General features: G+C 42.6%; 1 protein-coding gene and 1 non-coding gene across 51 annotated transcripts in view; both read right to left on the bottom strand.

Annotated features, from left to right (window-relative positions):
• Positions 1-26,189, bottom strand: part of ANK3 (ankyrin 3) — a 518,594-nt gene that overhangs the window by 88,893 nt on the left and 403,512 nt on the right. For 28 of the 50 annotated variants that reach the window (XM_067025566.1, XM_067025563.1, XM_067025562.1 and 25 more), the window contains 2 exons: positions 11,313-11,436; positions 6,064-6,169 (listed from right to left, as the gene is read on the bottom strand). In XM_067025566.1, the coding sequence (XP_066881667.1) occupies positions 6,064-6,169; positions 11,313-11,436 (230 nt within the window). Of the gene's footprint in view, positions 1-6,063; positions 6,170-11,312; positions 11,437-12,903; positions 13,603-26,189 lie in introns of those variants that run through there. The other 22 variants (XM_067025584.1, XM_067025590.1, XM_067025601.1 and 19 more) reach the window with 5 other exon arrangements.
• Positions 5,692-5,764, bottom strand: TRNAD-GUC (transfer RNA aspartic acid (anticodon GUC)). Its single transcript has one exon. It is a non-coding gene; the product is annotated as a tRNA-Asp (tRNA).

The following is a 26,189-nucleotide window of genomic DNA, read 5'->3' as shown; positions in this document are numbered from 1 at the left end:
AGCTATTAAATCACAGCTCATTTTTAAAATATATTATTTTTCTTTATTCTTTTTTTTTTTCTGAGCTGTGCCACACGGCTTGTGGGATCTTAGTTCCCTGACCAGGGATCAAACCCGGGAGCCCAGCAGTGGAAGCGTGGAGTTCTAACCACTGGACTGCCAGGGAGTTCCCTCATTTTCTTTTTATTTAGTTAAAATTAGATTTATTCCTAGAGAGAAAGCATAAATAACAGAATCTCAAGGCTGAACTGTACTTTGAGATTCTAGAAGACTTTCTACATTGCCCTTGTTAGGTGGTTGTTCAGGCCAGGTTTGACCACCACCAAGAGCAAGCATATGAGTGAGGACAGAAGCCCAAATTAAACTGGCTTAGCTCACCCCAGGGGTGGGGACAGGTTGAGATTAATGTACTGGTTTATATAGTGGGAAAGTCTGGGTGGTGCAACTTCAGGCATGACTGCATCCAGCCGCGGCTCAAAAGATGGTAGGAATTCTTCGTCTTCGTGCTCCATCCCCAGGAGCTCTGGGTTTACATCATCTTTACAGTTTAGCAACCCCGAAGGCTAGACAAAAATCTCATTAGACTGGCTGAGATTTTGTATTTCACCTCAATGTAATCACTATAACCCAGGACAAGGAATCCTCTGAATGGCCAGATTTGAGGCCCACCCTTGGGGAAGAGGAGAGGGAGGGATTCAGCCCCTTCTAAACTACACTGACTGAGAAAAGAGTGGGTATAGGGGTTTGAGCAACAGATCCTGTCACTGTCACCTAAAGAAAGTGGGATGGGGCTTCCCTGGTGGCGCAGTGGTTGAGAGCCCACCTGCCGATGCAGGGGACGCGGGTTCGTGCCCCGGTCCGGGAGGATCCCACGTGCCGCGGAGCGGCTGGGCCCGTGAGCCATGGCTGCTGAGCCTGCGCGTCTGGAGCCTGTGCCCCGCAGCGGGAGAGGCCACAACGGTGAGAGGCCCGCGTACCACAAAAAAAAAAAAAAAAAAAAAAAAAAAAAAGAAAAAAAGTGGGATGGGTGTCTGCAGGTGAAAACCCATGTCCCTAAGTGATTTCTGCTCTTCTCCCATCTTTGAATAACTGCCAGAAATCATACTGAATTAAATGTCTCTGCCCAGAGTACACATCCCAATGACTTGTGGGGTCATTCAAGGGAAGTGTAATTAACTGGGTAGCCTGCATAGTATTTTTAGAGCACTATTACACCTTCTACTTCATATCTATGTAAAGGTCAACTATTTCCTCCATTCCTTTAAAGATGGCTTCTATACCATAATTTTTAGTATAATAATTTTCTCCATAATTTTCATAACTTGCTGCTGAATATAAGCTGTAACTGTTGTCAGTTCCTTTTAAAGCACATTCAATAAGAACTTAGAATTAGAAACAAGCATAATGAAGAACATGTGTCTAAATATAATCTTTCATGCTAAAAAAAGGGATACAGAGGATGGCACCGCCCCATGTTAAGAATACTAACAAGTCTGAGATCCTGGAGGGCAGAGTGTGAAGTTCTCCGCTGGTTCCCTTCTCACTCTGAGTGATGCAGATAGAGAGTGGAGTGGTGTGAAAATATGCATGTATAACTGAGTCACGCTGCTCTACAGAAGACATTAACACAACATTGTAAAGCAACTATACTTCAGTAAATTTTTTTTTAAAAGGAGGCAAAAAGGAGGCAACCTAGAGCCATATGGCCAGTGATTCTGCCACTTTCCAGCTGTGTCCCCTGGGGTGACTTACTTCAGTTGTCTGTACCTCAGTTTCTTCATCTTTTTAATGGAGCAGAGAAATGATCTCATAGGGGTTTTTGTGCAATGTAAATGAATTCATTCTAAACTATTCAGTACTGATTCTAAAACACTTAGAATAGTGCCTGGCACATAGTAGGAGCTGTTTTCAATACCATCACCACAAGCATCACCACCTTATCTCCTGATGCCATGGCATCTAATGAACAGTATTCCATTTATGTCATGGGGACTGGCTGACCTGGATCATAACTCGGCAATTACAAGAGCCATACCAGACAGTTGCTTTCAATAGTTATGTCAGAAGAAATGAAAGAACCTGTCTATTATACTCATCCTCTACAACTAGGCTTCAGATGAGAGTAAACCCTGTTCTTTATTACCTCCTATTGGGAAAGGAATGTTTCTCAGAGCAACAGATGTTACTCTAAGACATCCTGACACACACAAATCTCAGCTTATAAAACAAATACATTAGATGTTGACTGACCAATATACAGAAAGACCCCAGCCATATAGTTGCTTTCAGGCAGTGGTTCCTAACGAGAGGTGCATCCCAGTATCATCTGTGGAACTTTGAAAAACACATGTGCCCAAGAACCCAGCCAGGGAGACTCCAATTCGGTACACATCTTAATCTCCAAAGAGCCACTTGGTGATTCCAATGTGTGCCCTCAACTAAGAACTCTTGACTAGGAATCAGGGGCTTTCAACTCTGGGTGCATTTAAAAATCGCATGACGAGGCCCCCCAGGGCCCCGGAATGAGGAACTGAACAATCATGTCCTTAAAGGTTCTCCGGGTGATTCTTGGGAGCAATTGGGGCTGAGTGTTACTGCCTTAAATAACAAAACCTTCTGACAAATATTTGCAAGACATGATTTATTTACATACACATTTTCAGAAGCATATCTACAGGTGATTCTTGATTACAAGGTAAAGGGAAGGTAAAGGAAAACAGAGTTCATGGATAATCCAATATCACAGTACAAACATGTCAACTCTTGATATCCATGGGGGAATTAAGTAGTTTACAAACTAATCGTGACTAAGGCCCAGCAAGGAATGGGGATGGGCTTCCTTCTCTCAGCCTTACTCCCCAGCTCTGGCCTCCACACCGGCCTTCAAACCAGCACAGGTTCTTAGGAACATGGGGGTGGCAGGCCTAGCCACCCTGGACCTCAACTGTACTTTAACTGTGGTTAATGTGCAAACGGATTAATCAGCAGCAGAATAATAAAGAGGCAACTATGCTTTGTATGGTGTAAACTCGACTGTTGTTAAAAAAAAAAAAAAACTCACGATAAGTTAATTTTTATTCATTTTTCACCTTTTCTTGTCAAAGCAACTTTAACTGGGCAATGACAAGGCAGTTTTAAATCGGACAGTAAGTCATGTATCATTGCTAAATTTAGGAATTCTAAACATTTCAGATTTCTTGCATGCTTTCAGACAAAATCAACACTGCGGACAAACTCCATTTTGAAATTTATCCATGCAGATTTCGAGACATGACAGACGTCAACTAATAAATTTTTGTCACTTAATTCTAACATAAAGTGTTTAAATGCACTTCTTAAGTAAATGCTTCTCATGAGTCACGCCCAGGGTAACCTGACTCTTCCCTCTTAAAGCCTCTCTTTTGAGGAATTAGCCTTTTCTCTCTCTTCTATGATAAATGAGACATGGGATGAAATAAGTTAATACACCTCTTTCAGAATGTGTTTTCTCCTTTCCTCCAAGTTTTTCTTTTAATTTAATTTAATTTAATTTTATACAAAATAAAAAAGTTGAAAAAGCTGTATAAGGAATATTCATATACACTCAACCTAGATTCAACAATTAACATTTGGCCATATTTGATTTTTTTCTCTCACTCCACGCATATACTTTTGGCTGAACCATCTGAAAATAAATAGCTGACAAAGATGACTTCATTCCTGAAAACTGCAGCATGCATACCCCTGGAAGAGAGATATTCCCTGTATAGCTTCAATACTATTACCACTGTTCAGAAAATGAACACTAATTTCCTAACAGTATAGCTTGTACATTTTCAAATGCCCCCAACTGTCCCTAAAATGTCTTTATGATATTCAAATCTTTTTTTCCAAGTCTCCATGAATTCATCATGGAGTCATGTGATGTGCTCAGTAAACGTGCTCGTTCCATGAGAAATGCCTGTCAGACCACGGATTCTCTGTGGCCATTAAAGGAAGCGGCCTCCTGATTCTGTGGTTATCAACTTAAGATTTATCTGTGAAGTTTTCAAGGTGTCCTAAGCTCTCCTTTCTTCTGACTGGCCTACAGAGGATTTGTGATGTCCACAGAGGTATTTTTGAAATTGGAGCAGGAACAAACTATACAAAAGAACATCAGCTTTACCTCAAAGGTTCTCTCTGGCCTTCATTTCTTTTCACGAATCCTTCATTCTGAGTAAATGTTGCCCCGCCAATCTACCTGAGTAAGTAGGTCTTGGCGGTAGCTAACAGGTAATGGTGTGAGAACACTCAGAAGCCTGTTTGTAGCCCTGTAGCGTCGCAAGCATTTATATTTTACTTTAAGGTTGATGTGCAGAAATTGAGAGGCTGTGTAACTATGGTGGTAAAAGTGGTGGAGATGGCAGTGCAAGTGATGTGGCAGTGGAGGTGAGGTCACGGTGAGAATGGTGGTGGCGGCCTCCATTTCGGGCCTTTGCCCCCCAAACAAGTATATATTCAAAAATATAAACCATAATTAGGGTCAACTGACAATTTGCTACTCCATTACATAATAGCAAAATGTTCAAGGAATCTCCTTTCACTTGCAATTTTTTAAGTTTTGTGGGGTTCCCTTCGAGCACAGAGAATTTCACGTATTTCTACACTTGTAAGTCTTAGCAATATATCCACTAATATTTCATTTCAATTGGGACCATAAAGAGATCAGGATCACCCAACTAGGATAATGACCACAGCCAACCAAGCAGAGAGTTCTTCAGAAAATCTCAACCAATACCTGGGCAACACTTTACACCCAAGAACTTAGCTTCATTATTTGAGATAAGTGCTTTCTCTGGTGCTAACGCCCATTTAAACCATGGCATGTACCTATAATCATTCTACAAAGGGTGTTTTTTTGAGCAAACACTGAAGAGTCACTGCAGTCTGCTCTGTAAGACCTGCTTGCTAAGAATGTTCCAGAGAGTATAAAGCATTAAAATATGAATTGTAGGTCCTTGTGAAGTACAACGTACATCTGTGTGTCTGGAAGTTGGCATCTCCAGATAGATGGGAACCCTCAAGGTGTGACGACCCGCAGCTTAACCTGTAACTTGGTGATGATAAGTGTCCGTCACTTATTCACCTAACCCCAATTTACCTTCATTATGTAGTGAATCAATAAGTCCAGCATAATTTCACCATTTACATTGTTTAAATATTACAGGCCACCTTCAAAATTAGTTTTATGGTCCAGTTTCATCCATCACCAGCTCCTGACTGTGCACATGTAACATCAGGTATTGTGTGTATCTAGAATAATGACCCATCCTGAGCCCCTACGCAGCAGGACTCTGTTACTGAGACTTCCTGTAATAAACCAGTATTTATTCAACCACAGTTAACGGAAAGAAGAAATTGCATAGACACCAAATGAACCTAGCAGAGGTTCTAGTAGAAAGCAAAATACTGGCACGCCTTGAGAAGGCCCATTCCAGGAAGCTTTGAAGCTAAAGGACCAAAAACATGACCAATCTAATCTTTAACTTGCTAAAAACAATTTCAGCAAATTCCAACATGCATACATAGTTTGTTGAGCAAAACCTAACTTTCATGTGGATAATGTCAGCAACTTTAGCTACCAATTATTGTTACCTCTTATTTACTTATTTATGTATTTATTTACTTTATTTATTTATTTTTGGCCTCGGTGCACAGCTTGTGGGATCTTAGTTCCCTGGCCAGGGTTTGAACCTGGGCCCTCAGCCGTGACAGTGCGGAGTCCTAACCACTGGACCGCCAGGGAATTCCCTTAACTCTCTTTTTTTAAAAACTGCAAGATTTGGCCAAGAAATGAGAAAGGTATCCATGCCTTTCCTAGAACTTTTCTAAGTTCCTCTTTGTGGGATGAGATTGATATGCAGAAGAGAGGGATATTTCAATTTATGGTACAATTGATTTTTTCTTTAACTGGCAGTACAGAAAGACTTACAAATGCAAAACCAAACATGCAGAAACAGAGCTTTTGTCATGCGACAAGGAAGGTGATTCCATCATACACATGAAAGTTTAACAACGGAAGAAGATTCGACAAAGAACGCATACCTGCTCTTTCGATGGCACCAGGAGTTCTTCAATGGTCATGCTGTCCCGCGCGAAGGAGCTTCTGTTCAAGGTGTAAGACCTATCCGAACTGAAGGAGCGGAGGCTGCTGTAGTTACAGTTAACCATTCAAGAGTGGGAGATGACGATGAGATGGATAAAAGAACGTTAATGCATGCAACTTTAAGAACAGGCAAGATGGCCAAAAACATCAACAAAAGTCGTTCTTGGAAAGACATCATCAAAAATAAAATCCCTTATACTTTAGGAAATTTCTTAAGCTTAGACAACCTCATGATCAGGTTTTGTTTAAAATTAGGCGAGTCGGTGTTCAATCTTTGGGAAGGCGAAATGTGTGAAAACTTGGATATTTCACTATGAGAGTCAAACCAACATGACTCCAGATGACTGCAGATAATTTGATAACTAGAGAGATTTTTCTTGGTTAAGACCTTCCTTTAGAGTCTCCTCCCCTTCTGGTTCATATTTGTCTATCTCGCACTATGAATGGAATTATGGTGCTGTAAGTGTATCCGTTAATAAGGCTTTGGGAACTAGATGTGGATTTAACCTATCGAGAGCTCTGGTTTATAGTTGCTTCTCATGGAAAACATGAAGAAGGAAGGAGGGTTATGAATACACCTTACATTATCTTCTTTGCCATCTTTCTGGCCTGGAAAAATTCAAATTCCATGTATGGTTATCTTGTCTTTCCTTACTGTATGCTTTTTTTTTCTTTGCTTCTTCTCTTCTCCTTTCTAGCCTCTCTCAAATCCTCTACACAGCCTTTGACCTTCCCAGAATGCAGGACTCCCGACGTCCTGAAGTGCCACTCACCACCCTGACCTCTAAATTAAATACCAAGAGGGCTTGGGGGATGGGCAAAATGGGTGAAGGTGGTCAAAACGTATAAACTTCCAGTTATAAAATGTGAATACTCCACACATTTAGTTACTTGCTTATTTTCATTTTCTCAAATCACATTTTATTTTATATGACTTCCAGTTATAAGTCCTGAGGATTTAATGTACAGCATGCTGACCATCGTTTATAATACTGTTTTGTATGTTTGAAAGTTGCTAAGAGAGATTTATTTTTTCTTGGCCGTGCCACGCAGCATGTGGGATCTTAGTCCCCCAACCAGGGATTGAACCCGTGCCCCCTGCAGTGGAAGTGCAGAGTCTCAACCACTGGACCGCCGGGGAATTCCAGAGAGAAAATCTTAAAAGTTCTCATCATCATCATAATAAAAAATGTGCAATTATGCATGGTGATGAATGTTAACTAGATTTATTGTGATGACAGTTTTGCAATATATATATACGTATATTGAATCATTATGTTATATACCTGAAACTAACATAATGTTATATGTCATTTATATGTCAATTTAAAAAAAAAAAGAGACCAATAGAGTCAGGAACCCTGGTAACCCTGCATATATCCACAAAGGGCACACAGGCAGGCTGGAACGGAAGCTCATCTGAGCCTTGGTGGAACCCTCGTGATCCTTCAGGAACAAAGAGGATGGAGGCTTGTGAGGAGCTGCTCCGAGGCCATCTTCCACTTGCCTCCCTACCAGCTAGGCTGTCGTGAGGTAGCTTTTCACTGCCTCCCATTTTGAAAGAGGTCTGAGGCTTCCTGCCGTGCCCTCCTTGGAAGAGAACGGTCTGGAATTGGCTCCTTATTAATGGGGCAGCCCACAGCTAGCGTGGTAGACATACAGCCCCTTTGGTTTTGGTGTCATCCTTTCTGGTGTGGAGGACAAGGGCCACGGGAAGTCAGCCCTGCCTAGGAAGTAATAAAGTGTCTGAATTTAAACGTGGCTGCTCGAATCTTTACCAGCAGAATCTGGCAGACTTTGGCCTGGCCGTGCCTTTGTTTGTGCTTGACAGGGGAAAGAGCAAAGGAGAGGTAACTGAGGAGTGATTCTGTGCTTGCACAAAATGATTTCTTCCCCCACTGCCTATATTAAAGGCATATATGGATATATTTTAGATATACCAAAGAGTATCCAAAAGTGGGGATTTCTATATCAAGATACAGAGGCCCCCAAATGACAGGCGTAATTCTAAGCGTCTACATAAATGGCTAGGTACATGCTTCTAGGATGAGAGCCTTGCTTTCTCCAAAATAACCGTCATTCTACAGAGTCATTATTTGGTGTATTCAGCAAATACTTACTAAGTGACTATTATGAGAGGGACACAATATCAGAAAATGGATATAGAAGCAAAAAAAAAAGAGCATTATCCCTGCACAGAGCTTACCCAGTAAGCCATGTGACTCTGACCTCTTGCACCGTTGGGCCTCCAGTGCCCAATCATATTTGACCCATCACTCTTTTATTTTTTTTCCTGTTTTGGCTGCAAACTTTTGTTACTCCTGTTTCTTGCCCCATCCCTTCTCTCAGATGCAATATAAGCTTCCTAAAGGCAGGAATTCTCTTTCTACTTTCTAACTCAACACTATCCAACAGAACGATGGACACGTACTCAGTCTGCACTGTCCAATACACTGAGCACCTGAAGTGCGGCTAGTATGATGGAAGAACTGCATTTAATTTTATTTAATTTTAATTCATTTTAATTTAAATAATCCTATGTGCCTGGCAGCTAGATCCTTAGATAGTGCAACTTCTACGTACTTATAGCAAGACTCCATTTTGCCCCAGTGATGTGATGTGAGGGGCATAGGAAGTTCCACACTCTGCATCGGATATTCATTTCTTTAAATTTTGGTTCCCGTGGCATATGGTAATGTTGGTGGTACGTGAGAACAGTTTTATTGTATATGTGAACAAACACAAGTTTTTTTTTAATGATGACACATTCATTTTAACTTTAGTTTTTAAACATATCTAAGATGTGTTGTTTTTTTTTTTAAACATCCTTTCTTTCTTTTAACTTACGTAGGAGTGCCAACGAAAGAACAGAGCCTAGAATTGGGAGCTACCAATGGAAAAGTCTAAAGATGTCCTCATTTTACATAATGACATTTGACATAATTCCTACTCCTGACCAATTTACATTAAGCAGATGGAGCCGATTAAAGGCATCAGGCTGCACTCTGAATCCTTAATATATTGAAGTATTGATACTTTCAGCTACTAAAATGAGAGATTATTTGCATGGGGGTCTGGAAGGCATTAAATTGTTTCTCACTGAGGTCAACGATATTATTTGCAGCCATCAGTATACCCTAAGTGTTAAACAGAGGAAATGTTAGGAAAAGCACATGCCTCAGATTTCTGAAGTTATACTAAAGTACCTAGCACAACTCAGAACAGCATCCAGCAAACAAACAGCCCTTCCAATCAAGACTTTTCCTTTAAACCCAGTGCAATTTCTCCAGTTACTTCATGCACCATACAACTTGGTTAAGGGAAATAAATTCCTCACGTATTCAGTCAACTTTGCATAAGTAACATTACTTGTCATACATTTAGTTACTTGCTTATTTTCTCAAATCACAAAACTGATTTTCTAAAGCTGAGCAGAGAAATAAAAAAGAAAAAGCACATGGCAGCACAGCACAGCACAGCACAATGCTGAAGAAAATAAAGATGAGAAAATGAGTCAAGGAAGGGCAGAGAAACACTGTCAAGGTGCCGTATCTTCTTACCTGATCTTGGGACTATTTTTAAGTATTTTTAGAAAAAACAGAAGAAGTAGAAAGCAAAAAAATCAGGGAAAAAAGAAAAAAAAAGTTATGGTTGAATGAGTTACACATTTAATGTATTCCTTTTTAAATGTTACACTCAGAATATTACACTTGGTAACAGTTTAACAGTACTTTAAAAAACATATCGGCTTTATAGATTTTTAAAATTTGCCTCTGAGCATAACATCAGTTGCCAATGTAAAAAAAATGAGTTACATATAATAGCAACAAATAATAATGGTGCAATCCAAACTAGAAGTATGAAAGCCTCAGAAATGTCTTGTGAAAAATTTATAAGAGACAATATACTGGTTTCAACTCTCACTGGAGGTCAGCTGCTACAATTTCCTATATAAAAATGATTGAGTCCTGAAATGTAGCTTTTATATATTATCAGAGGAAGAGAAGCAGCTAGTTCTTGCATTACAAAAGCTCTTAAATCTCTAAATAGACTTTTCCCTTGAGGTCCCTTAAGATTCTGCAATATTTTCAGTTGTAACTTGTTATCTGTGATTACCTGAAATAAGACATGTTTTTAAAAACTTATTTTCCCCTTCTTATTAACGACACCTGCTACAGTAAGATTTTAATGCCTTTTATAAATATATATATATATATAAAGCCCAAATTCTAATAAGTTACATGAGGCTCCAAATTCTATTAAACAAAAAAAATTATCTCAAAGAGAAATCAATTCAGTGTCTAAACTGGCCACATCAACAGACTCTGAGAATAAACTCCCAGGTTTACTTTGAGGGAAGTGCCATTTACTATTAGACAATGAAACTTTTAACAACAGATCCTTAAACTATAGGAAAATGTCCTCAGGGCGCTAGCTTAGAAGGTTTAATTATTAGCTTAAAATAACTTGACTGTCAGCAAACATGCTGTTAATCCAACCAGGGAAAAGAAGTCCCCAAATTCTGGACAAGGTTCTGTTTCTTTCAACCAGTGTCAGGCTGGAGCCAAGGTTTTCCACATACAAAAGTTGTAGCTTCAGTTTTCAGAGCTGAATTTGGTACCATTCTACCTGTGACTTTTGGTTAAGTCACTGTTTCAGTCTTAACATGTCCCTTCTAAACAAACTAATGGCATACTTTTCAAAGAGATACTCAGTTGACAATTCCAATAAACAATACATAATTTTTTTTTTCCCCAAGAATGCTCTCTTAAGTCTCAATCATAAATTGTTCTTTCAGTCACGAAGAGAGAATAGTGAACAATCAACACAATATTTCTTACTTATTGGAAAAGAGGATCTTTCTTTCACTATGGAACAAAACTTAATTTTAAAACATGTGACCTAGATTGGTTCTCCCCGTTTTGCCAGTGAGCTCTTTTGCTATTATGCTTGAAGCACTACCGCCACGTGGGGAAAAAAAGAACAAACGATTAACACATTCAATTGCATAAAATTAAGGACTGAAAACCACAAAAGAAGACAGCAGAGCATGTGTACATTTCACCAAATTCACATCCTTATCTAAAGAGCAAACTTGGGGATAATGTGAAAAATGAAAATGATTTCGGTTTATGACACATCATGGTTGTTTTAAATTAACTGTGAGAAAAGAGCAACGATAAAATACCTGGCAGAACGGGCCCCCAGACTAAAGCCCATGTAGCCCTCTGCGGGCAGAGAATCATCGCCCAATTCCTTAAGGTCTTGTGGCCCAAGATACTTGTCCGTGTCGCCTGTCATTGCATCTTCACCTGCGGATGCACAAAGCAAGCCCAGATCAGAAGCTCCCCTTTTGAAAATGTGTCTGTTGGGGAGAAAACTGTTCCTCCGGTCATTGGCCAATCACCCATTTTTTCTCATGTCCATTTACCCTCATCCCCCCCCCCCCGGATAATATGTGAAACTGCCATTAGAAGGAAAAAGTATAGGTAGAGGTTAGTTCATCATTTCAGTAGTGAATTTACTGTGACCACCTAGAGGGGTGGGATAGGGAGGGTGGGAGGGAGATGCAAGAGGGAGGGGATATGGGGATATACGTATACGTATAGCTGATTCACTTTGTTATACATCAGAAACTAACACACCATTGTAAAGCAATTATAGTCCAGTAAAGATGTTAAAAAAAAATAGTGAATTTAAGCAGCAGAAAGAGCTCCTGGCATTGGGTACCAATTTTAAACCGTTTCCATATCTCCCCCCTCCCTGCCTCAAGCCCCAGCTGACCAGAAAGGTTGATCTCTTCTGTCAGCTAGAGTTTTCCCGGCCCAACCGTGATGAGGGCAGCTTGTTTGAATGGACCTGGATTGCAAAATAAGAGGCACCTCTTCACTACTGTTCTGCAAATTATATGTGGGAAGGGAACCGACTTTATTTTAAATGTTCTTCTCACACCCAGGATTTCAATTTGGGATTTATGTAAAAAACTAGCAAGTTATTTAATCTGAACTACAACTGCTCAACTGGGGAACCTTGAAACACATCCATTTTGAACTGTTTCGAAATCTATCAAATTAACAGCTCAGTCCAGCTGCCCCAGTGCTTGAACCCTGCTTGGAAAGCAGCTCTACCTTCAATAGAGAGCAAATGGGGGCTTCAGCAGTTGTAAAGAAGGATGATATAAATTGCTCTTGAACCATCTATACAAAGAGTTAATCGCATAAAATACTTTTACTAGCTACACACGTATAACATGACCTCACACGGGAATAAACCACATTCCAGTGGTGACGGGGCAGGTTTTCCAGATGCCTTTTGCCCTCTGGGACATTTCCCATCCTTCTCAAAATGCAGCACGGGCTGTGGAAAAGTTCCTTTCACAAACAGGCAAACCCTATCTCCTTTTTATGACTCTTGTTCTACTGGAGACAAGCTTGGCTGGCTGAGCAGGATTTCAAAGGAGTACATGTTATGTTTTCTCAAAGGTAAGCGATTTCACCCACTCCAGCTCTATTTTCCAGTCCTTCATTCAGCACTGTTTATAATTTCCATTCATTTAAACTCGGGAAACCACAAGGGCTCAGCTTTTAAGCTACCAATCAAATCTAAAAATCCAATATCTACTACCATTTTCGCAAGTGTAAAAACCAAACAGATCAACTTTCCACAGCTACCCGGCTACCCGGTACCAAGAGATTATTTTAAGTAACTATTTACACCTGGGCTTTTTGCAAGGAAACAAAAACAGCACACACCAAGTACGACTTAAAGAAAGATCTTACTCTGTGGCAAAGCCATTTCCACCAGGCTGGGCTGATCAAATGTTTTCCTGATGTTTCCAGGAATCCCTGAAGCAGTGATTTAGACTCTACCTCCAAATCAGCCCAAACAAACCAATCCCTGGGTTGGATCCAATGTCTTCACCACTTCCTCCAAGTTCCTCTCAGCATCTTCGTCTCCTCGCCAGCAACTGAAGAATTATACATCTTTTCCTGCCCATCAGTGTTCAAAGATTTTCAATATTTCAGATGAAAAAAAAAAAACAAAAAACCAAAACACACCCAAACCCCAAATCTGGCTACATTTCATTGAGATCAAGATCCTTTTTGATCACTCCGCAGACATCCTTTTAAAACTCCTTCTGATTGGATTAAAAACTCCTCTGGCAAGCCTCTAGCAGGACCGAATGGTGACATAAATGCAAGCCTCTGAGTTATTTGTATGTAAATATGAGGACTGCTCCAGTGTAGACTTTCGGTAATTTGATACCGATGCCCGGTGCCTAACCCGCTAGCAGAGGCGGCCTGAAATCTAGGGAGGGCCGGCGAGTGAGCCACTGCATTTAATTAGGAGGCGACTCTTCTCCAACCTGAAGGAAGGAACGGCCAACCCAGGTAGAGAGGAAAAACAGGAGAAGAAAACAAAGAAGTGGCCCAGGCAGAGAGTGGCAGAGAGCTCCAGGCAAATTTTAACTTTGTTCTCAGCTGGGAACACCAGGAGCCTGGGTTATTTATGGTCCCTGTCAGGTGGAAGGAGGGGAAAAAAAAAGAGAGGGAGGGAGAGAGGGAGGGAGGGAGGGAGAGAGGGAGGGAGGGAGGGAGGACCTGCCCCCGGGTAGAGGTTGGGAAACTGTGGGGCAGAGAGAAGCGGCCGCGATCCTCAGAACTCTCCAAGAAGCACTGGAGAACAAGCTCATCACCGCTGCTTTTGATCCAGAGCTGCAGGAAAGGAGAAGTGAGACAAGCCGGGAAAATGGAGTGGATATTCTGTTTTAACTTCAGCACAAGCTCTTTCAACTCTTTGATACGATCAAAGTCACTAACTGGTCCTCCCTCCTTGAGGGGTCCCTGGAGAGGGGGAGAGGCGGAGGAACCGGGGCTGGCTGGGGAGGTCTTGGCTGCGAGGGTTTGCAGGCAGGCACGGAGGTGCTTCTGTCACTGCTCTGTTCCAGTGCTTCCCTCTCTCTGGGGCTCCTGGCCTCCCTTCCCAGCTGTTCCAGCCTGTTTTTGTTGGCAGTGGAGGGAAAAGCTAGCCGGACTTCTGCATCCTCCATCGGGGTACACGGAGAAGGCAATTTCAGTTGCTTTTTCTCAGAAGAGCTGGAGCGTCAGGATAGAAAGGGTCAAGGGTTTTGACATTATCTTGAAGGAAGTGGTCTGCAGCACTTTTGCATATATGGCATCTATCTCTTCGAATGTTACCTAAATATACAGAAATGTGAATCTGTAGAACTGAGGAGGTGGGGTACAGATTTTTGGTTCCTGGATCAATGCATAAATAATGACTCATCTAATATTCAGACGATACGACACCTGGTGCTTTAATTTGATCCGCCCGGCTATAATCAACACTGAAAATACCCAGAAAGAGAAGAGAAGCCATTTATAATGCCTGGTACATATGGAAAAATATTCCCCCAATAATAATATAAACATAATAAAAAGAATCATTTCCAACTCCGTAAAGAATGGAAGGGGAAGTCATGGGTAACATGGAAAAAAATGTCTGAACGTCAATCTGTTTTCCACCAGCGCACTTAAAATCCAAACTACTGGGACTTCCCTGGCGTCCAGTGGTTAAGACTCCGCGCTTCCACTGCAGGGGGCACGGGTTTGATCCCTGGTCGGGGAACTAAGATCCCGCATGCCACATGGTATGGTACCGGCAAAAAAAAGAAAAAAAAAGAAATCCAAACTACTTAGCAAAGCCTGATTCAATGGTGCTCGCTCATTCAAGCTTCCTAACAAGACCTGCAAAGAAAGGTTCCTTCCTCATGACTTCTTGGCCAGCTTCTCTCCGGCCACTCCTACACACCCATCCTGCCTTTCCGTTACATATAATTCTTTCAGTTCCTAGAATTCCTGAAACTCTTTAGACTTTGAACCACTACATAGGGTGGACTCCCTTGATGGAATCTTTACCCCTCTTCTTCTCCTGAGTAGTTTCTCCAATCTTGGACTCTTTCTAGAACTCCTCCCATCCTCCACTCACCATCCTAAGTCCGGTGACCCTCATGTGGTCTTCCCTTATCAGAGCGTATTGGCAGGAAAAACACCTGCTTGGTCCCTCCCATGGAAGAGTGAGATGAGAACCCCAAAACAAGAACCCAGATTTTCCTGGACCTGCCATATTGTAAGTGCCCCATCAATATTTTTGGAATTCATGATTGCTTTTATTAAAGAGGTTTGTGGTTTTGCTTTTTTTCCCATCTCCATGCCACAGCAACTTCATATTCATTTGGCATGCCAAGCTTGATGACTGGTATACAGTAAAATTTCAATAAAATTAAGTTCCTATTCTTTTTCTACATATCCTTCTTAGACTTCAGAAATGGTCTCTACGAAACCAAAAGAAGCCCAGAGTTGGGATGGGGATGGGAGCTGTTAATACATTTGGCCAAAGATTAAAGTAGTCTTATGACTATTAAGAGTAATTAAGTAATTATGCATTTACCACTTTAGAATGATGAAAACATTTCTTACAAGGCACAGAATTTAGAGGTAAAGGCAATGGTCTTATGTTAATGCAATTTTGCATAGTAGGTGGTGCCTGGATTCAACTTCAAGCTTCATCACTTATTGATTAGGTGAACTCTGGGATACTGTTTACTCTGAGTCATAGTTTCAACCTCTACCAAACTGGGATAACAGCTCTGCCTCTATCCTAAGGCCTCTTGGGGGGATTAAATGAAATAACGCACAAAGAAAGGGTTTAGTCAGCACGAACTGTCAGTAGCATTCAGTAACACAGCTTTCTTTAGTGTTCAGACATCTGAATGCATGAACTCATATAGTTAGCATTTAAAATGTTACTACTGATACTGCTTGGGGCAAAATCCAACCACAGCACCAAGCCTCCCTGCTTTGCATTGCCTACCACAGGGCCAGGTTCATCAGAGGTACTCAACAAGTACCTGTTGATGGAATGAATGGAGGAACAACATTAATTTAATACAACTAACTCTCATTTCAGTAAACAAAATATTCTATATTTATTGTATAGTGCGATACACTAATATACCAAAGATTAGAAAGGAATGAGATGAGCTATATTGAGTAGCTTGTTAACTGCCTCTAATCCATTCTATAATCCCCAAATATTTTGATTAGTAACAGCTTCTGACCAACAGGTACAAATAATTATATTGGTAAAATAACAAAAGTAATATTTCTATGAATGAACAACACTCATACAATATCAGATATACTTAGTTAAAAAACCAGAACCCACAAATTTTCACTTACTAAATACTCGTGTGGGCCTTTCTCATCTTCTGAGATGGCCCACACTCTGTCTGTGGAGCGTGTTTCTCTCTAAATAAATCCGCTTCTTACCTATCACTTTGTCTCTCACTGAATTCTTTCTGCCACGAGACATCAAGAATCTGAGCTTCGGGCTTCCCTGGTGGCGCAGTGGTTGAGAGTCCGCCTGCCGATGCAGGGGACACGGGTTCGTGCCCCGGTCTGGGAGGATCCCACGTGCCGTGGAGCGGCTGGGCCCGTGAGCCGTGGCCGCTGGGCCTGCGCGTCCGGAGCCTGTGCTCCGCAATGGGAGAGGCCACAGCGGTGAGAGGCCCGCATACCACACACACAAAAAAAAAATACTCGTGTGGGTTTGTGTCTCCTAGAAGGGTTTGGCGCAGTGGCGTAACTGTTGTGTTGAAGATAAATCTGACTCTTTTCTGGCAAAGAGGGTGCGGTAGCTAGTGTTTAAAAATTCCCTCTCTACCCCATCCAATGAACCAACTCTCCTTGTATCCATGCCTGTGTACTGCCCTTGTTTAAATCTGAGCTGGCTCAATCTTTGAACACTAAAATGCAGGGGAAGTGATTTTACATGACTTTGGACTTTGAGTTCAAGGATACCTTGCAGTTTCTGCCCGAGTCTCTTTGGAGTACTTGTTCCAAAGGGGAAGTCAATCCCAAGGCAAGAAATTTGACTACCATGAGGCCACCTCATGTAAAGGTGTAAAGAAAGTCAAGGTAGCCATGTGGAGAGAGATGTCAGTCAGCTCTCAGCTGTTCCAGCCATCCCGGCCGAGGTGACAGACCCTCGAACGATGACGTCACATCGAACGTCTGGCCATGTGACTCCCACCTTAGCTACCATCTGACTGCAAACTCCTGAAGGCTGTCTAGAACCCAGCTGAGCCCTGTTAACTCACACAAGCACGGGAGACGATGATAATACATTAAACCACTGAGCCCAGAGTTAATAAGTAGTGGGAACAGAGGGGAATGAAAAATGGCAAGCTCCAAAGGTAAGGCAAAGCGGTCACAGACAGGGTGCCTAATGCACCCCTAAGCAATTAGAGTGAGCTCTGCAGTGCGTTCTACGATTGACAAAGTCTGGGAGAAGCACACGGGTAAGTGCCACCAGAGGAGGCCTCACCTACATGGAAGGGCCTTTACACCTTTCAAAATTATGAGCACTGATGTTCTTATTGCTAATCCATTTCTGACAATAAAATACCAGAGGCTGGAAAATGTTTAAAGAAAAACCCAAACACCCCAAATCTACTTTGATCTCACCATTCCCCAAATAATGAAAGCTGTTCAGAGGCATTTCATGTCAATTTCGCAGCTACCCCTTCCTCCCAGTCCTATGATGACTAGGTTCACAGAACAGGTTTCCTGTGCTACAGTCAACCCTCCAAAGATTCATACACTCTGTCTACCAGGAAATAATATCAAATAGAATCAGGGACAAAGGAGAGAAAGCGAATATATTAAATGGTTATCAGGACTGTGCTTGGTCACGTAGCTGTGCCTCATTCCCTTTTAGAATTCAACTCACTGGTTCAGAATCAGTACATGAGGGAATATACCTAACCCAACCTCCTTGCAATCTTTCATTATGCCCGCTAATGATTTTTCATGGTGAATAAATGAAACAGTTCTGGTCTTATTATTTAAGTGTTTTCATGCCCTAGGAGTTCTTTTCTTCTCTTTCTTTCTTTTTTCTTTTTTTTTTTTTTGCATGTAATATTCTTTTCCATCTTAAGACCACTACCGAGGAATACTTCTGTTGCTTTTCCAGCGGTTGAAAGTTGCTTTCCCATCTGGCTGGAGACTAGAATCACAAAGAATATTCCTTAAGGTAACTATATCAAATTATATTGTCAGAAACTTTGCTCAGAAGTGTTTAATCCCTCTGATGCGAAATGCAGAATCTCCCCCAAGGAATGTACTTTGTAACATTACGATGCTGAAAGTAATGGTACAAAACACCTCCAAATGAAATGATAGTAGAAAATCTCCAAATTACATGGGATTTTTTAAAAAGCTAGACTAAAAAGAATAAAGAGGAACACAGTCTCTGTGCTCTGGTGATTGATTAGGAGTTGATTACTTGATAGAACTCCATAAATAGTCTTACTGAGAAGCAGTTAAAGATCAGAACTGAGAAGACAAATTTACTGTGCTTGTTCTGAAAACAGTGGCTCTCTTGCTCATCACATAGCAAAGAGGAAGTGTAAGCTACTGGGAAAGTAAATCCTTTAGCCACTTCTAGTCTATGTTAAAGAATAGTAGAATGAGATCACATCATTATAATCAACACCTATATTTATTGAGCATTTACTATGTTCTAGGCACTGTTTGGTGCTTTATAAGTATTATCTCATGTAATTCTCACAACAACCTTATAGAATAAATTGTTATCTCCATTTCAAGATAAAGAAAACCCAGTTCACAGTGGTAGAATAAACAGCTAAGATTACTTAGAACATGGGGAAAATTGGATTCAAAATTAGTTGGTTTGACTACAGAGCCCTGCTTTTAACTACTGCCAAACTCTATGCTATTGAACAAATACAACAAGAAATCAGTAACCAAAATATCAGCTCCATGAAGGCAGGGGATTTTGTCTTTTCGTTCCATATCCAGTGCCCAGAACAATGCCTGGCACATATTAGGTGCTCAATAAATGTGTGAGATGAAAGGTCAGTGATTGCTGTTGGAGAAAGGAACTCTATTACTGGAGCAAGAAGGAGGGAGACTTACTTTTCACCGTAAACTCTTGTACCTTGGGAATTTTATACCATGTGCGTCTATCACCTATTCAAAAAATGAATAAAATTAACAAAACAAAACACAGGGACTGCAGGTAAGTCATCTGTGTGTTCCATACACCAGAAAAGGTAGTTTGACAAATGTCAGTCTGCCAGGTAGACATTAAGATGTGTATGTGCACCAGCAAGTATCCCGCAAAGAGGAAACGATACATACGATATTTGACCTTACTTGCCTCTTTAAGACATGGAAGAGAAGAAATGAAACGAAACAAGGCAGGAAGAAGGGATGCACAATATTAATGTGGTACTTCTGGTAGCTTCCCAGGGTTCTAAAGCAGTGGTTCTCAACCTGGAGGATACATTAGAATCACCTGAAAACTCGCATTTCTGACAATTTCCCAAGTGGATCTGATGCTTCTGGTGCAGGGACCACACTTTGAGAGCCACTGGTCTAAAGGACGCTTATAAATGACGGTGATCTAATGGCAGTACTGATTCTATAGAATTCAGTGTCTGTTTTCCTAGTGGCTATTATGAGCATAATTAAAATATCAGCTCAGCAAGTGAATTCAAGGAATGGGTGCAGTGTTTCTCAAATTTCAAGGGGTATATTGTATCAGCTGGGGGACCTTGTGAAAATGCAGATGCTGATTCCAGAGGTCTCGGGTAGGCCCTGAGATCCTGCATGGATAACAAGCCCCCAGGTGACTTGCTCCACTGTCTAACCACTTTGAGTGGTTAGACAGTGGAGCACTGGGCTAGGACCTATGTTAGGAGTAAAGGCAACTACTGCCTTTGAGGCATTTAGCGTCTAGTAAAGAAGCTGACACCGGGACGCAAACCATGATGCAAATACTGTAGTCCTACACTCCTGCTGCTTCCTACTGAGATCGTGCTTTGTGCGTGCTACACGCTGTGCTTACTAACTGAGCATTTACATGCACGTCTCACTTAATCCGCAACCCTGTGAAGCAGGTACTCTTATTTCCAGTTTATAGATGAAGAAACAGATTCAGAGTTATTTTTCAAAACTCACACATCTAGTTAGCGGAGGAGCCTGGATTAGAACTCACGCAGTTGGGCGGCAGAGACCAGGCGCTTCCCCACCTCGTCACCAGGTGTGTGTGAGAAGTTACAAAGTATTACAAGAACACAAAGGAAGAGGGCAGCACATGGGACTGTAGATCTGGCAGATGCTGAATGGAGAGTGTGTGAGTAGAGGCAGGGAGAGAGGGGTGGAAACAGGAAGCTGGCCGTCCCAGGCCACAGGATGCAGCCCAGAGGGACAGAACAGGAATGCTGGAGACCAGCGAGCAGCCTGCTTTACTAAAGATACAGGCAACTGACTTGAAGGAAATGGGCTGGTTGGGTTAGATTTTTAGGGCCCTTGAGATTGGATTACAGACTAACAACTGCCATCCAAGTGACAAGCAACATAAACCCATTAGTGGGTGACAATGCAGTGACTTTGTCGACCCACATTATTTTCGTTTTTGTTTAAACTGAAGACTGAAACTCTCAAAGCCCTCTCTCTTCCTCTCAGTGCTGTCCTGGCCTAATTCTAATCCTAGTGCAGGAAATAGGATACATAGATAGTCGTATCCATCTGATTAAGAAAAAAGAAGGACTGCCATTTTTTGAGCATCTACTGTACGCTGGTCACTGTTCTAAGTGCTTTACGTGTATATTATTTCTTTGCATCATCTCAGCAACTCCATGGTATTATGAACCCTTTTAGAGACAAATAAAGGCAAATAAGACTCAGCCTATTTTATTTTTTGGAAGGTTCAAATGAGGAACATAAAAATCCAGATAATTTTGAAGAGAAAATCTTTTCCATAAATTCAAAACTTTATAAAAAGATGTCTAGCTCCCCTAATGTTTAGACAGTAAGTCTTCATCATGAAGAATCCTAATGACTCTCTTTGCTCATGTCTTTTCCCTCAATCTTCCAATATTTGCATTGTCAGAAGAGCAAGGAAGCAAGAGTAAGAGGGAAGAGGAATATGATAGTATGAGGATGCTGATCCACTCAAACTTTAGTTCTTTCTTTCTTTTTTTTTTTTTTTTGTTGCACCGCGTGGCTTGTGGGATCTTAGTTCCTGGACCAGGGATCGAACCCGTGTCCCCTGCAGTGGAAGCACGGAGTCTTAACCACTGGACCGCCAGAGAATTCCCAAACTTTAGTTCTAAAAGTCTAATTCTAACCTAGAGTCACACAATAAATAAGGGGAAAGTTACTTAGATTCCAGATGCTCATGCATTTCACTTTTCGTTTTGCAGTTTGCAAGAACTCCTGTGCACATTCTGAGAGGCTGATAAAAGGAAGGAGATGTTGTGCCGACAGTGGAGGGGCTGTGCCACCCACTTCCTGAGGTCCCTGTGTGTGGCACAGGCACTTCTGGGTCAGGCTGGAGGACCAGCAGATGCTTGGGACTCCATTATCTTCTGGGATGCAAGGAGGTTCAGGGCGAGGCTGCCCAAGCCCAAGGTGGAGAATGCAGTGAGCTCTCTCTCCTGCCCCCGCCCTCCCCAGCTGCCTCCTCCGTCAGGAAGGAGCAGATGCTGGGTCCTTCGCTTCAGCCCTTTGTTTTCCAGCATCTCCTGGAAGCAGTGGTTGTCCTTTCAAAACAGAAAGTAAGTTCTGGAATATACTGTTTTCTTGCTTTCCTTCTCAAAAGATGTGAGAGCAATGGGGTAAGTTGAGACAATGGTTAGATGAGCAATGGGTGACATAGGTGGTCTTAAGAAGTGCGTGTTAGGCTTCCCTGGTGGCGCAGTGGTTAAGAATCCACCTGTCGATGCAGGGGACACGGGTTCGAGCCCTGGTTTGGGAAGATCCCACATGCTGCGGAGCAACGAAGCCTGTGCCCCACAACTACTGAGCCTGCGCACCACAACTACTGAGCCCACGGGCACAACTACTGGAGCCTGGGCTCTGCAACAAGAGAGGCCACCGCAATAAGCCTGCACACCGGAACAAAGAGTAGCCCCTGCTCACTGAAACTAGAGAGAGCTCATGGGCAGCAATGAAGACCCAAAATGCACCCCCCCAGAAAAAAGAAGTGCATGTCATTTTAAGGGATTTGAGTATCTCTCACGAGAGGGCCACCCACTGTCTTCTTTCTCTATTTCCCTAACTCCAGGTGCCAGTAAGATCCTGGCTTCACAGGTGGTAAAAAAGGAATCAGGCTTAAGTGGCAGGGTTTGCACATCTCTTAAGCAACGACAAGAACAAGTAGCCATTATCCCACAGAACAAATGACTCTTTTCTGCTCAGGATGATTTTTTTTTTTAAGAGTACAAAGTCAGTTTGGCTCTTTCCTCTTAAACATTATTCTGTTCTTTGTGGCTAGATGTACCTCTTTTTAAAAACTGTATAGCAGTTTACTATTCCTTAATCCAGGCTAGATATAGTTTCTAAAGTAAGCACGCATGACTCAGTGTTGGAACCTTTCCAGATGTAGCAATGAAAAACGTCCCCTGTGATCTTGGTTGGGTTAATAAACAAACCCATCCCGGAAAGGAAAAAGAATTCTGTGTCTTTCCTGTGACGAGCTAGAAAAAGACAGTGTTGGGACAGACACTGTAATTTTTTCCTATTTTTATCAGTACTCCTTAACCCTAATCCAGAAATTACCCTCAGTCACCTAAGTAAGATTAGATGTTATACTGACTAGGTCAAACAGACACCGAAGAAGAGAGACGGAATGCAGGTGGAAAGCTTACTTGCACTGTTCTCATTACCTAAAACCTATGCCCCTTTTAAAGAAGACTAGAAAATGAATAAATTACTAGCCACAAACTAGCCCTGTGAAATCAGGCACTAAAATGGTTCTCATGTACAGAGAAATTAGGTTGCTAAATTCAAAGTGGCCGTGTCATGCCCTTTGGTTCCTGCTGTTCAGTCTTTCTTAGCTATTCATCTAGACTCAACCCCACATCCAGAGCTCACTGGTCTTGGCTCTTCATTACTTGGGTGTATAAGGACCGTGTGTGCAAAACAGGAAGATGCTCACTGCCCCCAGGTATGAAGCAGTGCCAGCATCATGTACATGTTGTACACAAGGATCTGGCCTCTTCCTTCTCTTACGCCCAAAGTGCTTTTTTTTTTTAAACAAATATTTATTTATTTGGGGGGGCTGCGATGGGTCTGTTGCTGCGTGCGGGCTTTCTCTAGTTGCGGCGAGCCGGGGCAACTCATCGTTGCAGTGCGCGGGCTTCTCATTGAGGTGGCTTCTCTTGTTGCGGAGCAAGGGCTCTAGGCACATGGGCTTCAGTAGTTGTGACACGTGGGCTCAGTAGTTGCAGCTCGCGGGGTTCTAGGTGCGTGGGCTTCAGTAGTTGTGGTGTGCAGGCTCTAGAACACAGGCTCAGTAGTTGTGGTGCACGGGCTCAGTTGCTCTGTGGCATGTGGGATCTTCCTGGACCGGGGCTCGAACCCGCGTCCCCTGCACTGGCAGGTGGATTCTTAACCACTGCGCCACCAGGGAAGCCCCACCCAAACTGCTTTTCACCATGTAGGGCAACAAGCACCTGTTATTGGTTTGTTTTCTGTCTCCTACCTCTACCTACAGGGTGTGCACATACAAGGTAAAGACAGGCCAGGCCTGTTGTCAATTCTTATCCTCACTGTGCTTCTGGCCCAGGTGCTCAGACCACCCCTTCCCATGCGTTAACATCTTCCCCTTGTTCTCTAACCCCTCCTGTTCCAGACCCTCTGGCCACCATCCCGCCTTTCCCCGGCCAATCATTTTCGGTGCTGATGTCCTGTGGTGTCACCCTCCACTCTCTTCTTTCTCTGTAGTAAGAATCCCAGTGTCGGGGGCGGGGGTACGGGTGGCCAGGTGAGACCCCATTTTCCCATGAAGCAGGTCAGACGTTCTGGGTAGATGGGCAGGGACTAAAAGGACTGGGGGTGGGGGGCAAATCTTATTCAAAATTACAACTTGTTGGGCTTCCCTGGTGGCACAGTGGTTGAGAATCCGCCTGCCGATGCAGGGGACACTGGTTCGATCCCTGGTCCGGGAAGATCCCACATGCCGCGGACCAACAAAGCCCGTGCACCACAACTACTGAGCCCGTATGTCACAACTACTGAAGCCCACGTGTCTCAGGGCCCATGCTCCACAACAAGAGAAGCCACCGCAATGAGAAGCCCGCACACTGCAACGAAGAGCAGCCCCCGCACGCCACAACTAGAGAAAAGCCCGCGCGCAGCAACGAAGACCCAATGCAGCCAAAAATAAATAAATAAATTTATTTAAAAAACAAAATTACAACCTGTTTTGGGCAAATGAAGAAACCACCTATTGACCTTAGTCAATAAACGTGCTAATTCCCTGACAGCTCTTCAACAATTCCTGTTCCCACTCGAGCCACAGGCTGCTCCAGCTGCATCTGTCACAGCTTCTTGAGGAAAAAAATTGCACCGCGGGAGAGCTACATATTCTGGGTCTGAATCCATGAGGTCCTGGACGTGGCAGTTGCTGAGGTCAGCAGGGATTCCCCCAGGCGAGTCTCTCCCAGGGCGTCCTCTGGAACTCACTCTTCTGGTTTCTCTCTCCATTGTTCACGACTCTCTCTCCATATCCTCTGGCACTCCTCTTCCTCTTAATTGTCAGTATGCCTGGAGTTTTCCCTTCCACCCTGTGCCCTGCCGGGGGGTCCTCTCCAAGGCCAGTGCCCGGCTCCCCCCCCCCCACCCGCCCCGCCCTGTCTCATGCCCAGCTCTTCTGTGGGGTCTTCAGCTTTCAGTCTCTGATGCTTTGACTTTGAACTTGGAACACTTCTTTCCAGTCCCCACCCTCTCCCCACCCCCCAAACTTCTGCTTGTCCACATTCTGTCTATTCCGTAAAATTCAGCTTTCTTGAGGCTGTCACTCACCTCCCCTTCTTTTGAATTTCCTTGTCACTTTCATGTGTTCTCTTACAGCATCTCATTGAAAGTCAAAAAAACTGAATTCAAATTCCAGTTTCCTTGGCTTGTGAACCTGAACAAATATCTTAAACTCTTTGAGCCTTGGATTCCTTAGTAAAAATAAGGATTAATAAAACTTTAAATTAGGACTTTGAATTAGGACTAAATGTAAACTAGGAGTAATGACAGTACCAAAAATGCTCTCAACTACTTTGAGAAAATTAAGCAAGATAAGGTGCCTTGTAACTAATGTTCACTGAGATGTCTGGGCTAAACTTTACACATTAACTCATTTAAAACTTACAATAATCCGATCGCTGTGCGGCTCTTATCTAAATTACCAGGCACCATGGAGGTTAGAGGTTAGAGACAGGGATTTGAGTATCAGCCCCTGAACTGACTTGGATGACCTTGACCAAGGTCGTTAACTTTGCTGGAACTGATTTTCCACATCTATAAAATGGGAATACCAATGGCTCTAACTTAGAGGGTCACTGTGAGAGTTAAAGGACATAATGCATGAAATGTATGGAGCTTAATGCCTAGCACATAGAAAGGGCTCAATAAATGGTAAGCACCTTGTTTGTGACGTTGAGTGTTCATCTATATGGAATCCTGGGGGCAGGGGGATAGAGACACATGTAAATGTGTGGATGCACTCCCCCACCCCCAACCGAGGACTTCTATGTCTATGTCCTGAGTGCTATGACAGTGATAAACACAGCTCTGCTCCCATGGAGCTAAAAACCTACTTTGAAAGAAAATAAAATTAATCAAAATGTGGCAAACTACCGTCTGGGCAAAATCCAGTCTCCTGCCTATTTCTGTAAAGTTTTATTGCCCCCCAGTCATGCCCATTTGTTTAGTTAGATATTGCCTCTGGCTGCTTTGGGCTACAAAGGCAGAGTTGAGTAGCTGGGACACAGACCATGTGGCCTGAAAATTTGAAAATATTAACCATTGGCCCTTTACAGAAAAAGTTTGCAGCCCTCTGAAATTAATGACTAATATATTGAGATGAGTATGAGGAAGAAATCAAAAAGTGTGATTGAGAGAACAGAAAAGGGGTGGCCAGGGGCCATATCACAAAGGACTCACTAACCGTGGAAAGGCCCTGACTTTTACTCTAAGTG

This window comes from Kogia breviceps, chromosome 2 (assembly GCF_026419965.1).
Source record: "Kogia breviceps isolate mKogBre1 chromosome 2, mKogBre1 haplotype 1, whole genome shotgun sequence".
NCBI lineage: Eukaryota > Metazoa > Chordata > Mammalia > Artiodactyla > Physeteridae > Kogia > Kogia breviceps.
Note: the sequence above shows the minus strand (reverse complement) of the source record. Positions and strands in the feature narration are given on the sequence as shown.